Below are 16,753 nucleotides of genomic sequence, written 5' to 3'. Positions count from 1 at the left end.
GGTGGCAACGCGAAGGATCTGGGGCCAGTGGAGCCTCCTTGTGGTCCCCGATCAGGGGTAACCGCCGGTTTGTCCCGGGGAAGATGGACGGGGGGTTTCAGAGCTGGCATCGGGCAGGTATTAGAAGAATGGGGGACCTGTTCATTGACGGGACGTTTGCGAGCCTAGGGGCACTGGAGGAGAAGTTTGAGATATCCCCGGGAAATGCCTTTAGATATATGTAGGTGAGGGCGTTTGTGAGGTGACAGGTGAGGGAATTCCCGTTGCTCACGGCACAAGAAATTCAAGACAGGGTGATCTCGGGTGTATGGGTCGGGGAGGGCAAGGTGTCGGCAATACACCAGGAGATGAAAGAAGAGGGGTTAGTGCTGGTAGAAGAGCTGAAGGATAAATGGGAGGAGGAGCTGGGGGAGTAGATTGAGGAAGGTCTGTGGGCTGATGCCCTAGGTAGGGTTAATTCCTCCTCATGTGCCAGGCTCAGCCTGATACAATTTAAGGTGGTTCACAGAGTGCACTTGACAGGGGCGAGGTTGAGTAGGTTCTTTGGGGTGGAGGACAGATGTGGAAGGTGCTCAGGGAGCCCGGCGAACCATGTCCATATGTTTTGGTCATGCCTGGCACTGGAGGGGTTCTGGAGAGTGGTGGGAGCAGTATCTCAGGTGGTGAAAGTTCGGGTCAAGCCAAGCTGGTGGCTAGCAATATTTGGAGCAGTGGACGAGCCAGGAGTGCAGGAGGCGAAAGAGGCCGGCATTCTGGCCTTTGCGTCCCTAGTAGCCCGGCGAAGGATCTTGCTAATGTGGAAGGAGGCGAAGCCTCCCAGCGTGGAGGCCTGGATAAACGACATGGCTGGGTTCATAAAGCTGGAGAGGATTAAGTTTGCCTTGAGAGAGTCTGCGCAGGGGTTCTACAAGCGGTGGCAACCGTTCCTAGACTATCTCGCGGAGCGTTAGAGGAAGGTCGGTCAGCAGCAGCAGCAACCTAGGGGGGACGGGGGACGATGTCCTGGGAGGGGGAGGGGGGGGGGGATTGCTTGGGAGCATGGATGAGCAAGAGATAACATGAAGGGTTGGGGAAACTTTACGTGCAGGAGAGAGCCAGTGTACAAAGCTATGTAAACATATCATTTTACCATGTATTTATCTTGCTCTGAGCGATTTCTTGTTATTTTGTTGGTGGGGGGGGGGTTATTGTTTGTAAGGGTGAAAAATTGTGTTAAAAAACTTTAATATATTTTTAAAAAAAAATGTTTTGCTCATGTCACAGTTGGTTCTTTTACCAATCACCTTCAATCACTACCCCCTTCCCCTAGTGGGAACAGTTTCTTCCTCGCGACTCCAGGCCCATCATGATTTCGAATATTTCTATCAACTCTCCTCTCTATAGGTTTTGTAGCTCTCGGTAATTCCGAAGCAAATGTGTTCTTCTGTACCCTGAACTTTTCGTTCATCGAATGAGTGCAGTCACCAGGCCCGGAAGCGTGCGCGGACACACTTACAGCCATGAGCGTTCTCAGAACGCGATTTCACATTGGCTGGCCAATTAAAGGGCAGCCAGCAGGAAATGTGCACTGGGAAAGGCTCAGTGCTGCCGGGGAGGGCAGGAAGAGGGTGGGGCACAGAGAAAATGAAGGTTGCAGGATGGTGCTTCTAATGTGCTCCCTCGAGTGGACAGCTGTTACTGGGGCCTGCAGATTTGTAAAAAAATTAAATGATGAAAAAACGCTGCAAAGGATGTCTAGGCAGCACATTCAAACACAAACCTCAGTCCACAGATTTCATTTCAGTTATGACATTTCATCCCGCCTTGGATCGAGATTGCAGCTAAAACGTAAAGACGACCTGGCCAATTGGTCCATCCACCAACTGTAAAGGTAGACGGGCCACGTACAATTGAGGTCAATTGGCCCTTCATGGGCTAAATTACCCGCTTGATTGCCGGCAGGCACACATATGATTCTCGCATGTGCCTGCCACCCAAAATATTGTGCAAGTTCTCGATGCGGTCAGAATGCATGTTCAATGTCTTTTTACGTGATTTCACATGCTTCCGGGTTGGGTGCGCGTCTGCCCAAGCAACATAAAATTTTGGTTTATGTCTTTTCTACTAGCTGGTCTACAGAATACATCCAATAGTGTTGTGATATTACTGGTTTTTAAAAACTCTAACCCAAGAGATTCCGTCGTTGACCCCCTCCAAGACATCCTTTCTTTCTATTTCTCTAATATTTCCATTTATCATAACAGCTACTCCTCTGTATTACTTTTTTTTTTCTTCCCATCTTTCCTGAACATCTTTCCAGAAATATTTATCACCCAGCCCTGCCCTTTTTTGAGCCACGTTTCCATTATTGCCACAACTTCAGACTCCCATTTGGTTATGTTCACCTGCAGCTTACAGACCTTGAGCGAAATTCTCCATCCCGCCCCGCCACATTTCTGCCCCGACCCGCCGGCGGGATGCTCCATTACACCGGCTGGTCAATGGGGTTTCCCATTGTGGGGCAGCCCCACGCCGTCGGGAAACCCCCGGGCGCCGGCAAAACGGAGACTCCCGCCGGCGGAGAATGACACCCCTGATTTATCCTGCTTCACGTGGGTTAAATACATACACTGCAAACCCAACCTTATTGCTTTACTTTTTAGTCCAACCCAAGCAAATGCCTGTTTCATTTTCAAGTGATATTTGCTTATCCAAAAGCATGTTTATCCTTCTTAATGCTAATTTCTGTTTTTTACCTGCCTACCAAGTTAATCTGAACCCTCTCCAACAGCCTGAGCAAACTTCCCAGCAAGAGCACTGGTCCCAGCTGAGTCTGGGAATCTGAATTTAGTCATCTGGAAGCCTGGGTTAATGATCCAGAGACATGGGGCAGGATTCTCTGAACCCCTGCTGGGTCGGAGAATCGCCGGGGGGGGGGGGGGGGGGGGGCGTGAATCCCGCTCCCGCCGAACTCTCCGGCACCAAAAATTTGGCAGGGGCGGGAGTCGTGCTGCGCCGGTCGGCGCCCCCCTCCCTCCGGCGATTCTCCGGCCCGCGATGGGCCGAAGTCACGCTGCTGTCATGCCAGTCCCGCCGATGTGAATCAAACCACCTACCTTCCCGGCAGGACTGGCGGCGCGGGCGGGCTCCGGGGGCGATCTGGCCCCAGGGGGTGCCCCACAGTGGCCTGGCCCGCGATCAGGGCCCACCAATCCGCGGGCAGGCCTGTGCAGTGGGGGCACTCTTTTCCTTCTGCCTCGGCCACAGCCTCCGCAATGCGGAAGTGACACCGCCCCGCGAATGCGCGGGGATGACGTCAGCAGCCACTGGCGTTCCCGTGCATGCGCGGACTTCCGCCGCCCGGCGCAATTCCTTTGGCCCCGGCTGGCGTGGCGCCAAAGGTCTTTCCCGCCGGCCGGTGTCACGCCAACCACTCCGGCGCGGGCCCAGCCCCTCAAGGTGAGGGCGTAGCCCCTAAAGGTGCGGAGAAATCTGCACCTTTGGGGCGGCCTGATGCCGGAATGGTTCACGCCACTCCATCCCGCCGGGTCCCCCCGCCCCGCCGGGTAGGGGAGAATCCCGGCCATGATTTCAAATTGCATCATAGCAGCTATGGAATTTAAATTTGATTCATTAAATAAACCTGGAAGTGACTCCAGTCCCCCAGCAACGTGGTTGACTCTTAACTGCCCCTGCTATTGCATAGAAAATCACTCAGTTGCATTCAAGGTAACTCACCACTACCTTTTCAAGGGCAATTAGGGATGGGTTAAATGCCACCTTTGCCACAGACACCCACGTTGTGTAAATGTACATAGAAGCAGTTCCAACCTTGAGAGTGTATTAGACCCACACGAATGATGCCTGATGAGTAATGCTCGCGAACACTTTATTACACAAATTACATTCAGCGACTGAAAATAGTGTTCTGACAATATAACAATTTGCAACCCCCCAGAAGTTAAGTATTTGACATTTACTTTGAATACATCAAAAAATGATTTTGGCTGTAAATACAGAATCCTGTTCTCTGTATATACAATTTTCTTTTCAATAACCAGGACAGTTATAGAGAGAAACTATGACAAAAAGTAGCAGCCTTGCTTCCCTTTGCAGCATAATTAGACTACAGTAGACTAAGGATGTTTGATAGAGAAGGCACAATGTTACTTACAACTTGAAATATCAAACTAAAGTGCCAGACAGGATGGTAGCCAAATGCTACAGCTCAAGCAAAGAGAAGTGACTGACTCACCAACACAGGTTTATAACTCCAGCAAGGTAAGGCAGTAACAATTGAAAATATTATGGCCCAAAGCAGTAAATTTTGCTTCAGTATTCAGACAATACTTGGTCCCGAGAATAAAACTGACTTGATTGTTTAGATACGGTGGCAAAAGCATGATATGAAACTCTCCACAAATAAATAAAAACGTACATGTTGTATAGCCAAAACAGATTAATACAGTTACTGTCAAACACACATCCTGAATACATCTGCTTTGAGGGAAACAAAATGAGAACTCAATATATTGTCATCGTTATCAGAGCAAACTGGAATGAGCTTATTTCAAGAGGATGAAGTGGTGGGTGCAAGAGGTGGTGCAGAATACTCTTCTGTTTCTGAGTCAGTGCCTTCCTCATCGTCTTTTTCTTGATCACTTCCTTCAGTACTCAATCTGTCAAAACCTTTTCGACTGTAACCTCTGTGGCTTGCAAAGAAATTCCCCAAGTTTAGTCCTCGGCTGCTTTTTCCTGTCAAAAATAATATATTTTGATTTCTGCAGGCAATGCAAAATATCAGAACATTTTTAGATCCACTGTCTACTGTCCATCTTTGTTTAAACCATTGTCATGGTGTGTAACATTTTGACAGCAATTAAACTGTGGAATTTGTATATTTAATAGTCTAGTTAACAAAACAATTTTTGCTGATGGCATATCAGCAATGTTGCTGCAGGATTACTATGTGAGTGTTGGCAACCCCAGCAATAATTCTGGAAATAATTCTGCCTTCATTTTACAAACATCTTACCCCTAAGTCTCCCCAAGATTCCTCCTGATGACTGTATTGACTCCAATTTACTGTCAGGATCCTCTATAAAGACAAAATAAAACAGGTCAGATGCTGTTTTGAGAAACAATTCATCTATTTCCGGAGGATTTATTTACAGTGTCAGCTCACCCCCCCCCTCAAAAAAATTAAATGCTACCCCCCCCCCCAAAAATCTGGTCTCCCAATTGCCTGAAACACTTGACTTTGAACCTTACCTGCTTCCTTTAAATTGTCTTTTTAAAAATCCCATTTATGACAGGTAGTGCCTTAAAAAGGGGCCGTTCCTTTCTTCTCTGCACCCCAGTTACTCCGCATCAATCCAACCAGGGGTGCGCTTTGCTGCTCTTGTCTCACCCAGCCTGAGTGACAAAGGGTGGGCGAGACAGGGCCTTTGGAATTACTGTGAAGCTAAATTCATCCAGAGTGACAATCTGCCAGAGCTTCCCATTCTGAGGAAGTTACCGGCCTATGTATATCTATATTGGTCAGTTTAGATTTGACATGGAAGTGACTGAGGTTAAAGAAATTCCATCTAGATTGCATTTAATACTGACAAAAGAGGATTGTTTGTCTTTAATGAGGTGAATATCCACTGTCAGGTGGATTGTAAATAATATGGGGGTGATCACACAACCTTGCTTGACCTTGCTCTGGATTTTGAACACATCTGTTTCAGGTCCCCCACTCAACACATTTGAAGTATAAGGCAATGGCAGGATTGTAATGACGTTTCTTGGGAATCCAAATGCTTTGGTAACATCAAAAGGGAATAGACTACTCTTGAACTCACTTGTGCTACTCACTCTCAATGATTTTTGCCATTCCTGTGTTCATATATATGATGCATTTTGTACATAACATACACGTGTTGCAGTTTACTGGTTAATGTAAGTAAAGTTCGTAAAAACAATTCAAACTTAAGTTCCAGTTAAAAGAAAGAATTTACATCATGAATCATATTCTGTACCTCCATATATCTTGCCCTTTCGCCAGTGGATGAAGACTCCAATTCCTACTAACATCACAACAGGAATGATGAGCAGTAATGTAATAAGCACCGGAGAAACTGCAGTACTTGACGGTGTGAGGACACTGCTACTTTTATGCTTCTCCAAGACATCAGGTGTTCTCAGCTTGCCTTCTATTTCTTCTTCCAGGAATGTTTCAGTTGCTTAAAATTGAAAAAAATATTCAGAGGAATGGTCATTATTAAACTTTACACGCCGAGCAATTTATTACAATTCAAATTTGCCCCAATAATTCTGATACAAACCTGCTAAAATTAGTGTTTCAACTTTCCAAATTTTCTTCAATATTCAACAGATCCAATAGCTACTTAACACTTGCCTATTGATACTACATAATATCAGAAGCTTAAAAACTTGCATTTATATAGTGCCTTTCATGACAATAGCATGTCCCAAAGCACTTTACACCAATTAATTACTTTTCAAGAGTAGTCACTGTTATAATGTAGGAAACACACTAGTCAACTTGTGCACAGCAAACTCACAGAAACAGCATTGTGACAATGTCCAGATTATTTGTTTTTGTGACGTTGGTTTAAGGATAAATATTTGTCAGGATACCTGCACATCCAAAATAAAGTAGCTTTTTTTTTTTGCAATGCAACACTTGCACTCAAAGATATTGCAGACAAAGGACACACTTACCATCTATTTCATGCAACTCCATGCCAGGTCCAGCTTTCTTTACTGAACGGTGCTCAGCTTCTGAAATTAAATATTAAAAAAAGCTTCTATATAAAGCTAAGACTCCAGAGGCTGCTGGACGTAAACTTTTAAAGGGGAGTTAAGTTACAGTTTTTTCCTCAAATCCCTCAGTTATAGGAAGAAATATTTACATACTTATTGCAAAGGTCAATGTTATTTAATTCGTCCATGTCCAAATTACATACAATTGGAAACAAAACATATGTGTATCATTCAAGCAATTATTTACATCATCATGACATGTTCATGAGACTAATGGACGAAGGAAATCCTATCATCATTACTGAATCTCAGGTTAATTCTACCTTGTCGGTCACCCTGAAAAATGAGTTGTATAAATAGAAGGCCGAGAATTATTTTGAATGACACCAAAGTATGATTCGAAGTTGGCACCCAGGAAAACACTCCAATGAAACTCCTGTGCCAAATAAACAACAAAATATACTATATAGTATGTTTGATATACATCCAAGGCATAATCAGACAAAAAAAAATAATATAGAAAAATTCTAGAGTATCGAACCAATGAGGATAAAGCCATAGCCGCTGGTGGTTGGGAGATTGCAGAAAACGTTGGAGTCAGAGGAACATAATATAAGTTCAATAGTGGGGTAGTAGTTTTGGAAAAGCTTACAGAGAAGGAGGAGAGAGGTTGTGGAGTGATCTAACAGTCCCATCAAGCTGGAGAATAGAGAAGCAGCTTTGAAAGAAGCTGGTGTTGTCAGAGAGTCCATAGAAGAGAAAGGGGGAATAAACACCATGATTATAGTCGCAGAGCATTTAATTTGTGACTTTAGTTCGGGCAAATTCATTTACAGCAGGTGCCAAAAGCTGATTGGAAGGATCCAAATATGGAAATGCTTAAAAGACAAACAGAGAACTAGCAAACAATGGCACATTCAAGGACTTTGAAGAGGAAAGGTTAGAATTGCAAACTTGTTTGCAAAGTCAGGGGAATTGAGGGTACGTTTTGCAGTTGAGGGATGTTCTTGTGGAGTCAGAGGGAATGGCTGTGGTACTAAATGAGTGCTTTGCATTTGTCATCAGTAGAAAGGAGGATGCTGCCAATGTGGTAGTAAAGGAGGGGTGTAGCGATATTGTAGCGATAAAGAGGTACTTAGAAGATTGACAGTCCTCAAAATAGAAATACCATCCTGTTTGGATTGGATGCATCCAAGGTTACTGAAGGAATTAAGGGTGAAAATTGCAGAGGCTCTTTTCACAATCTTCCAGTCTTCCTTAGATGTGATAATAGTGAGGGGGCTGTAGAATTAGCCCGTGAGTCTCACCAGAGCAGTTGATGGAATTTGAATTCAATAAAAATCTGGAATTAAAAGTCTAATGACAACCATGAAACCATTGACAATGGTCGTAAAACCCCATCTGATTCACTAATGTCCTTTAGGGAAGGAAATCTTCCATCCTTACCTAGTCTGGCCTACACGTGACTTGAAATTCACAGCAATGTGGCTGACTCTTAAGTGTCCTCAGGGATGGGCAATAAATGCTGGCTCAGCCAGCGATGCCCACACCCCATGAACGAATAAAAAAAAACCTATAGACTTATAAATGTACATCAGCACAAATTTATTAAAGCAAAGTCTAATGTTTGACTAACTTAATCAAGCATTTTGAACAGTACAAAGTCTTACAACACCAGGTTAAAGTCCAACAGGTTTGTTTCGATGTCACTAGCTTTCGGAGCGCTGCTCCTTCCTCAGGTGAATGAGGAGGTATGTTCCAGAAACAAATATATAGACAAATTCAAAGCTGCCAGACAATGCTTGGAATGTGAGCATTAGCAGGTGATTAAATCTTTACAGATCCAGAGATGGGGTAACCGCAGGTTAAAGAGGTGTGAATTGTGTCAAGCCAGGACAGTTGGTAGGATTTCGCAGGCCAGATGGTGGGGGATGAATTGTTGGGGGATGAATCTCTGGATATGTAAAGATTTAATCACCTGCTAATGCTCGCATTCCAAGCATTGTCTGGCAGCTTTGAATTTGTCTATATATGTGTTTCTGGAACATATCTCTTGATTCACCTGAGGAAGGAGCAGCGCTCCGAAAGCTAGTGATTCAAAACAAACCTGTTGGACTTTAACCTGGTGTTGTAAGACTTCGTACTGTGCTCACCCCAGTCCAACGCCGGCATCTCCACATCAAAGCATTTTGACGTAATAGACAGAGCTGATAAGGATATTGCTATTGCTGCTGTTTGTATGAACAAAATAGCATTTGACAGTGGGGTGGCACGGTAGCACTGTTGCTTCACAGTGCCAGGGTCCCAGGTTCAATTCCCGCTTGGGTCACTGTCTGTGCGGAGTCTGCACATTCTCCCAGTCCCTAAAGATGTGCTGTTAGGTGAATTGGACATTGAGTTTTCCCTCCGTGTGCCCGAACAGGCACCGGAGTATGGCGACTAGGGGATTTTCACAGTAACTTCATTGCAGTGTTAATGTAAGCCTACTTGTGACACTAATAAAGATTATCATTATAGGTGAGAAGTGATAGAGTTTGGTAGGAAGAATGAGGAGAGGCAATATAAACTATGGGCGGCATTCTCCGTCCTGCCAGCCCCATGTCCGACATGGATTCTCTGTTCCGGCAGCCAGCCAATGGGATTTCCCATTGTGGCCACCCCTAACGCCGTCAGGAAACCCGTTGATGTTGGTGCGCTGCCGGCGAAGCGGAGGATCCTGCCGACAGAGAATCTCGAAACATATGTTACAATATTAACAGGCGTGTATGTGGATCTGTGAAGGTGGCAGAGCACATTGAGAAAAATTGTGGATCTCAGGCTTTATTAGTAGTGTACAAAAGCAACCAAGTATGCTGAGCTTTTATACACTAGCTAGTCCTCAGCTGAAATATTCTGTTAAATTTGGGGACCCCACTTTCAGAAGGATGTCAGGGCTTTAGACAGGATCTAGAAGAGATTGATTAGGGTGGGACTAAGATGAGGGACTTCAGTTGTGTGGAGACACTGAAGAAGCTGTGGCTGTTCTCCTTAGAGCAGAGAGGGTTCAGAAAAAATTAGATGGTGCAAGAGGGAGGGATTCAAATTCCTGGGACATTGGAATCGGTTCTGAGGGTGGTGGGACCAGTACAAACTGGATGGTCTGCACCTGTGCAGGTCTGGAGCCGATGTCCTCGGGGGGGGGGGGGTTTGCTAGAGCTGTTGGAGAGAGTTTAAACTAATGTGGCAGGGGGATGGGAACCGATGCAGGAAGTTGGAATGTAGTAAAACAGGGACAGAAATAAAAGGCAGTAAGGGGGAAAGTGTAAGGCAGAGAAGCCAGAGTCAAAAATCAAAAAGGGCGACAGTACAAGGTACAGTGACTGAGGGGAGCTCAGCGAATAGGACCAGGAATACTAAAAGAAATAAAACGGGAAGTGAAAACATTAATGGTAAGCGATGCGGCAGGTTGTTACATGAAGATATGGGTTCAACGACAAGGAAAATTAGGAGAAAGGTTAAGAGGAAATATAACTTAGGAGAGGTTACTGATCGAGGTGTTAAGATTCAGAACAGAGGTAAAAAAGCCAACATAAGTGTATTTTATCTGAATGCTCGTAGTATTCGGGATAAGGTAAATGAGTTGATGGCGCAAATCATCGTGAATGACTCTGATTTAGTGGCCATTACTGAAACATGGTTAAAGGATGGTCACGACTGGGAGTTAAATATCCGAGGGTATCAAACTTTTCGGAAGGACAGAGTGGATGGTAAGGGAGGTGGTGTAGCTCTGCTATTTAAGGATGACATCCGGGCAACAGTAAGGGATGACATCGGTGCTATGGAGGATAAGGTTGAATCCATTTGGGTGGAAATCAGGAATAGTAAGGCGAAAAAGTCACTGATAGGAGTAATCTATAGGCCACCAAATAGTAACATTATGGTGGGGCAGGCAATAAACAAAGAAATAACTGATGCATGTAGAAATGGTACAGCAGTTATCATGGGGGATTTTAATCTACATGTCGATTGGTTTAACCAGGTCGGTCAAGGCAGCCTTGAGGAGCAGTTTATAGAATGTATCCGCGATTGTTTCCTAGAACAGTGTGTAATGGAACCTTCAAGGGAACAAGCGGTCCTAGATCTGGTCCTGTGTAATGAGACAGGATTGATTCAGGATCTCATAGTTAGGGATCCTCTCGGAAGGAGCGATCACAATATGGTGGAATTTAAAATACAGATGGAGGGTGAGAAGGTAAAATCAAGCACTAGTGTTTTGTGCTTAAACAAAGGAGATTACAATGGGATGAGAGAAGAACTAGTTAAGGTAGACTGGGAGCAAAGACTTTATGGTGAAAGAGTTGAGGAACAGTGGAGAACCTTCCAAGTGATTTTTCACAGTGCTCAGCAAAGGTTTATACCAACAAAAAGGAAGGACGGTAAAAAGAGGGAGAATCGACCGTGGATATCTAAGGAAATAAGGGAGAGTATCAAATTGAAGGAAAAAACATACAAAGTAGCAAAGATCAGTGGGAGACTAGAGGACTGGGAAATCTTTAGGGGGCAACAGAAAGCTACTAAAAATGCTATAAAGAAGAGTAAGATAGATGATGAGAGTAAACTTGCTCAGAATATAAAAACAGATAGTAAAAGTTTCTACAAATACATAAAACAAAAAAGAGTGGCTAAGGTAAATATTGGTCCTTTAGAGGATGAGAGGGGAGATTTAATAATGGGAGATGAGGAAATGGCTGAGGAACTGAACAGGTTTTTTGGGTCGGTCTTCACAGTGGAAGACACAAATAACATGCCAGTGACTGATGAAAATGAGGCTATGACAGGTGAGGACCTTGAGAGGATTGTTATCACCAAGGAGGTAGTGGTGGGCGAGCTAATGGGGCTAAAGGTAGGCAAGTCTCCTGGACCTGATGGAATGCATCCCAGAGTGCTAAAAGAGATGGCTAGGGAAATTGCAAATGCACTAGTGATAATTTACCAAAATTCACTAGACTCTGGGGTGGTCCCGGCGGATTGGAAATTAGCAAACGTGATACCACTGTTTAAAAAAGGAGGTAGGCAGAAAGCGGGTAATTATAGGCCAGTGAGCTTAACTTCGGTAGTAGGGAAGATGCTGGAATCTATCATCAAGGAAGAAATAGCGAGACATCTGGATGGAAATTGTCCCATTGGGCAGATGCAGCATGGGTTCATAAAGGGCAGGTCATGCCTAACTAATTTAGTGGAATTTTTTGAGGACATTAACAGTGCGGTAGATAACGGGGAGCCAATGGATGTGGTATATCTGGATTTCCAGAAAACCTTTGGCAAGGTGCCACATAAAAGGTTGCTGCATAAGATAAAGATGCATGGCATTAAGGGGAAAGTAGTAGCATGGATAGAGGATTGGTTCATTAATAGAAAGCAAAGAGTCGGGATTAATGGGTGTTTCTCTGGTTGGCAATCAGTAGCTAGTGGGGTCCCTCAGGGATCAGTGTTGGGCCCACAACTGTTCACAATTTACATAGATGATTTGGAGTTGGGGACCAAGGGCAATGTGTCCAAGTTTGCAGACGACACTAAGATAAGTGGTAAAGCAAAAAGTGCAGAGGATACTGGAAGTCTGCAGAGGGATTTGGATAGGCTAAGTGAATGGGATAGGGTCTGGCAGATGGAATACAATGTTGACAAATGTGAGGTTATCCATTTTGGTAGGAATAACAGCAAAAGGGATTATTTAAATGATAAAATATTAAAACATGCTGCTGTGCAGAGACCTGGGTGTGCTAGTGCATGAGTCGCAAAAAGTTGGTTTACAGGTGCAACAGGTGATTAAGAAGGCAAATGGAATTTTGTCCTTCATTGCTAGAGGGATGGAGTTTAAGACTAGGGAGGTTATGTTGCAATTGTATAAGGTGTTAGTGAGGCCACACCTGGAGTATTGTGTTCAGTTGTGGTCTCCTTACTTGAGAAAGGACGTACTGGCACTGGAGGGTGTGCAGAGGAGATTCACTAGGTTAATCCCAGAGCTGAAGGGGTTGGATTACGAGGAAAGGTTGAGTAGACTGGGACTGTACTCGTTGGAATTTAGAAGGATGAGGGGGATCTTATAGAAACATATAAGATTATGAAGGGAATAGACAGGATAGATGCGGACAGGTTGTTTCCACTGGCGGGTGAAAGCAGAACTAGGGGGCATAGCCTCAAAATAAGGGGAAGTAGATTTAGGACTGAGTTTAGGGGAAACTTCTTCACCCAAAGGGTTGTGAATCTATGGAATTCCTTGCCCAGTGAAGCAGTAGAGGCTCCTTCATTAAATGTTTTTAAGATAAAGATAGATAGTTTTTTGAAGAATAAAGGGATTAAGGGTTATGGTGTTCGGGCTGAAAGTGGAGCTGAGTCCACAAAAGATCAGCCATGATCTCATTGAATGGTGGAGCAGGCTCGAGGGGCCAGATGGCCTACTCCTGCTCCTAGTTCTTATGTTCTATGTTGGTGTTTAAAATCAAAAATGTTTTTTGATGGTAAAGGAGGTGTTATGGGCCAGGGTTTGGAGAACCCCAAAGTGTATCACGGAGTACAGCTGACCCACAACTTTTAATAGATTGTGGTATGGGGGGCACACGGCCTACTCTACAGGTGTGGTACAGCAGAAATGGAAAAGTATTTTTTAAAGCAAAACAATGTTTATTTTATGAACTCAAATCAACCTTTTTAAAACATAGTGAACATCTTAGCAACCATTAATTCAAATACAACCCCAAATAATACAACACTAAGTAATCCTTAAGCTGTCCTTTTAACATCCATAAGACTTAAAAAAAAGAACTTTTAACAATAGCACATCAGGTTAAAGTCACTACTGAGAACAGTTATTAATTTTAAATCACCAAAGGATTGATTTACATTCTTTAGATTACAGAGAGAGACTCAGTTTGCACTGAGTGCTGAACTTGGGTACATTTGAGTGCTACAGTGAGAGTTTGCTGACTGAGGGATATTAAGGGTTCATTTTTATCTAAAGTCTAGTCTTTCTTTTTTTAGTTAATTATCTTTAAAGTTGCTGTTTGGTTTAGAAGAAGGTGAATTTTCAATCAGCTTTAAACAATGGTTCTACTTGTAGCTACTTGCAGCTGGAGCTTGTTAATTAGTTTTTTTTAAAAATTGTTTATATTAAAGCTTTTTTCCAACAGAACTTTTACATAACTAACAACAGAAAAGTAAACAAAAAATATTTAACAAAACTAGGTGGCTGTTATCATTACACAAAAAGAAAATATACATTAAATAGACAGTTCCCCCACCTGAGCCCCCCCCCCCCCTTGTTAATTAGTTAATTGGATTAGGTCAGTTTTCAGAGGCTAGAGTCACAGTATAAAGGTGAGCCAGCTACAATGCAGACTTTGTTTGCACTGAATGCTGAATTTGGGTGCATTTGAGTGCTATAGTGAGAGTTTGTTGACTGAGGGAGTTTGGTGAGGAGGGAGTAAGGTGTTCCTTTCATTTCATTTCCTACATTTCCTCAAAGAGCGTGAAGAGAGCCGGGAGTTTACAGAGAGTGCAGCTGACTGGGAGCAGAGTCGGAGGGCGGAGTTCCAGTTGATCCACAGGGCAGCTATATTCTGTAAGGTAAGAGGGGATGGAGGCTAGGGCAGTTGCGTGCTCCTCCTGTAGGATGTGGGTAATGAGGGATACCACCGGTGTTCCCGCTGACTATATCTGCGGGAAGTGCACCCAAATCCAGCTCCTCAGAGACCGTGTTAGGGAACTGGAGCTGGATCAACTTCGGATCATCCGGGAGGCAGAGGCGGTCATAGAGAAGAGTTACAGGGAGGTAGCCACCCCCAAGGTACAGGACAAGAGTAGCTGGGTTACAGTCAGGGGAAAGAAAACGAACGGGCAGACAGTGCAGGGATCCCTCGTGGCCGTTCCCCTTCAAAACTAGTATACAGTTTTGGATGCTGTTGGGGGGGTTGACCTACCGGGGGAAGGCCCTAGCGGCCAGGTCTCTGGCACTGAGTCTGGCTCTGTCGCTCAGAAGGGAAGGGGGGAGAATAGAAAAACAATAGTGATAGGAGACTCAATGGTTCGGGGAATAGATAGGAGATTCTGTGGTCGTGAGCGAGACTCCCGGAAGGTATGTTGCCTCCCGGGTGCCAGGGCCAGGAATGTCTCGGATCGAGTCTACAGGATTCTTAAGGGGTGGGTGAGCAACCAGAAGTTGTGGTGCACATAGGCACCAATGACATAGCTAAGAAAAGGGATGAGGATCTAAAAAGTGATTTTAGGGAGTTAGGTTGGAAGCTAAAGAGCAGGACAAGCAGAGTAGTGATCTCAGGATTGCTACCGGTGCCACGTGCAAGTGAGGCAAGGAACAGAGAATGAGTGCAGCTGAACACGTGGCTACAGGCCTGGTGCAGGAGGGAAGGCTTCAGATGTGTGGATCATTGGGATATCTTCTGGGGAAGGTGGGACCTGTACATGAAGGACGGATTGCACCTAAACTGGAGGAGCATCAATATCCTGGGTGGGAGGTTTGCTAGAGCTCTTCGGGAGGATTTAAACTAGTTTGGCAGGGGGATGGGAATCAGAGCTATGGATCAGAGGATAGGGTAGCTGTTGAACAGGCAGAAATAGTATGCAGCAAGTCTGTGAGGAAGGATAGACAGTTGATAGGGCAAAGTTGCACTCAGTGGAATGGGTTAAAGTGTGTCTGTATCAATGCAAGGAGTGTCAGGAATGAGGGAGATAAACTTAGAGCATGGATCAGTACTTGGAACAATGATGTTGTGGACATTAGGGAGCCATGGATTTCACAGGGGCAGGAATGGTTATTAGATGTTCCGGGGTTTAGATGTTTTCAGCAGAATGAGGGGGGGGGGGGGGGGGTAGGTAAAAGAGGAGGGGCGTGGCACTGTTAATTAAGGAGTGCATCACAGCTGCAGACAAGGAGGTAGTTGAGGAAGGTTTGTCTACTGAGTCAGTATGGGTGGAAGTCATAAACAAGAGAAAGGAGCAGTCACTTTATTGGGAGTTTTCTCTCGACCCCCCCAATAGCAGCAGAGAGATAGAGGAACAGATTGGGCAGCAGATCTTGGAAAAGTGCAGAAGTAACAGTGTTGTTGTCATGGATGACTTCAACTTCCCTAATATTGACTGGAACCTCCTTAGTGCAAATGGTGTGGATGAAGCAGATTTTATCAAGTGTGTACAGGAAGGATTCCTGACTCAATATGTAGATGGGCCGACTAGGGAGGAGGCCATATTGGACTTGGTGCTCGACAACGAACCAGGCCAGGTGTCAGATGCCTCGGTGAAATGAAAATCGCTTATTGTCACAAGTAGGCTTCAATGAAGTTACTATGAAAAGCCCCTAGTCGCGACATTCCAGCACCTGTTCAGGGAGGCTGTTACGGGAATTGAACCGTGCTGCTGGCCTGCCTTGGTCTGCTTTCAAAGCCAGCGATTTAGCCCTGTGCTAAACAGCATTTCGGTGACAGTCGGTGACAGTGACCCAACTCCTTGACCTTTACCATAGTCATGGAGAGGGATAGGAACACACAGTATGGGAAGGTATTTAATTGGGGGAGGGGAAATTATACTGCTATTAGACAGGAGCTGAGGAGCATAAAGTGGGAACAATTGTTCTTGGGGAAATGCACAACAGTAATGTGGGGTTTGTTTCAGGAGCACTTACTGCGAGTGCTGAATTGTTTTGTCCCACTGAGACGAGGAAGGAATGGTAAGGTGAAGGAGCCTTGGATGACAAGAGATGTGGAGCTTCTCGTCAAGAGGAAGAAGGAAGCTTACGTAAGGTTGAGGAAGCAAGGATCTGACTCGGCTCTAAGAGGGTTACAAGGTAGCCAGGAAGGAACTCAAAAATGCACTGAGGAGAGCTAGAAGGAGGCATGAAAAAGCCCTGGCTGGTAGGATTAGGGAAAACCCCAAGGCGTTCTAAAATTATGTGAGAAATAAGAGGATGATCAGAGTGAGAGTAGGCCCATCAGGGATAGTGGAGGGAACTTGTGCC

General features: G+C 44.7%; 1 protein-coding gene across 10 annotated transcripts in view; it reads right to left on the bottom strand.

The window, feature by feature from the left end:
- Positions 1–3,851: 3,851 nt before the first annotated feature.
- The window catches only part of pam (peptidylglycine alpha-amidating monooxygenase), a 445,162-nt gene continuing 432,260 nt past the window's right edge, over positions 3,852–16,753 (bottom strand). For 9 of the 10 annotated variants that reach the window (XM_072516372.1, XM_072516375.1, XM_072516373.1 and 6 more), the window contains 4 exons: positions 6,709–6,768; positions 6,003–6,206; positions 5,015–5,077; positions 3,852–4,734 (listed from right to left, as the gene is read on the bottom strand). In XM_072516372.1, the coding sequence (XP_072372473.1) occupies positions 4,550–4,734; positions 5,015–5,077; positions 6,003–6,206; positions 6,709–6,768 (512 nt within the window). In that variant the 3' untranslated portion in view covers positions 3,852–4,549. The remainder of the gene's footprint in view (positions 4,735–5,014; positions 5,078–6,002; positions 6,207–6,708; positions 6,769–16,753) is intronic. The other variant, XM_072516379.1, reaches the window with a different exon arrangement.

Source organism: Scyliorhinus torazame, chromosome 9 (assembly GCF_047496885.1).
Source record: "Scyliorhinus torazame isolate Kashiwa2021f chromosome 9, sScyTor2.1, whole genome shotgun sequence".
NCBI lineage: Eukaryota > Metazoa > Chordata > Chondrichthyes > Carcharhiniformes > Scyliorhinidae > Scyliorhinus > Scyliorhinus torazame.
Note: the sequence above shows the minus strand (reverse complement) of the source record. Positions and strands in the feature narration are given on the sequence as shown.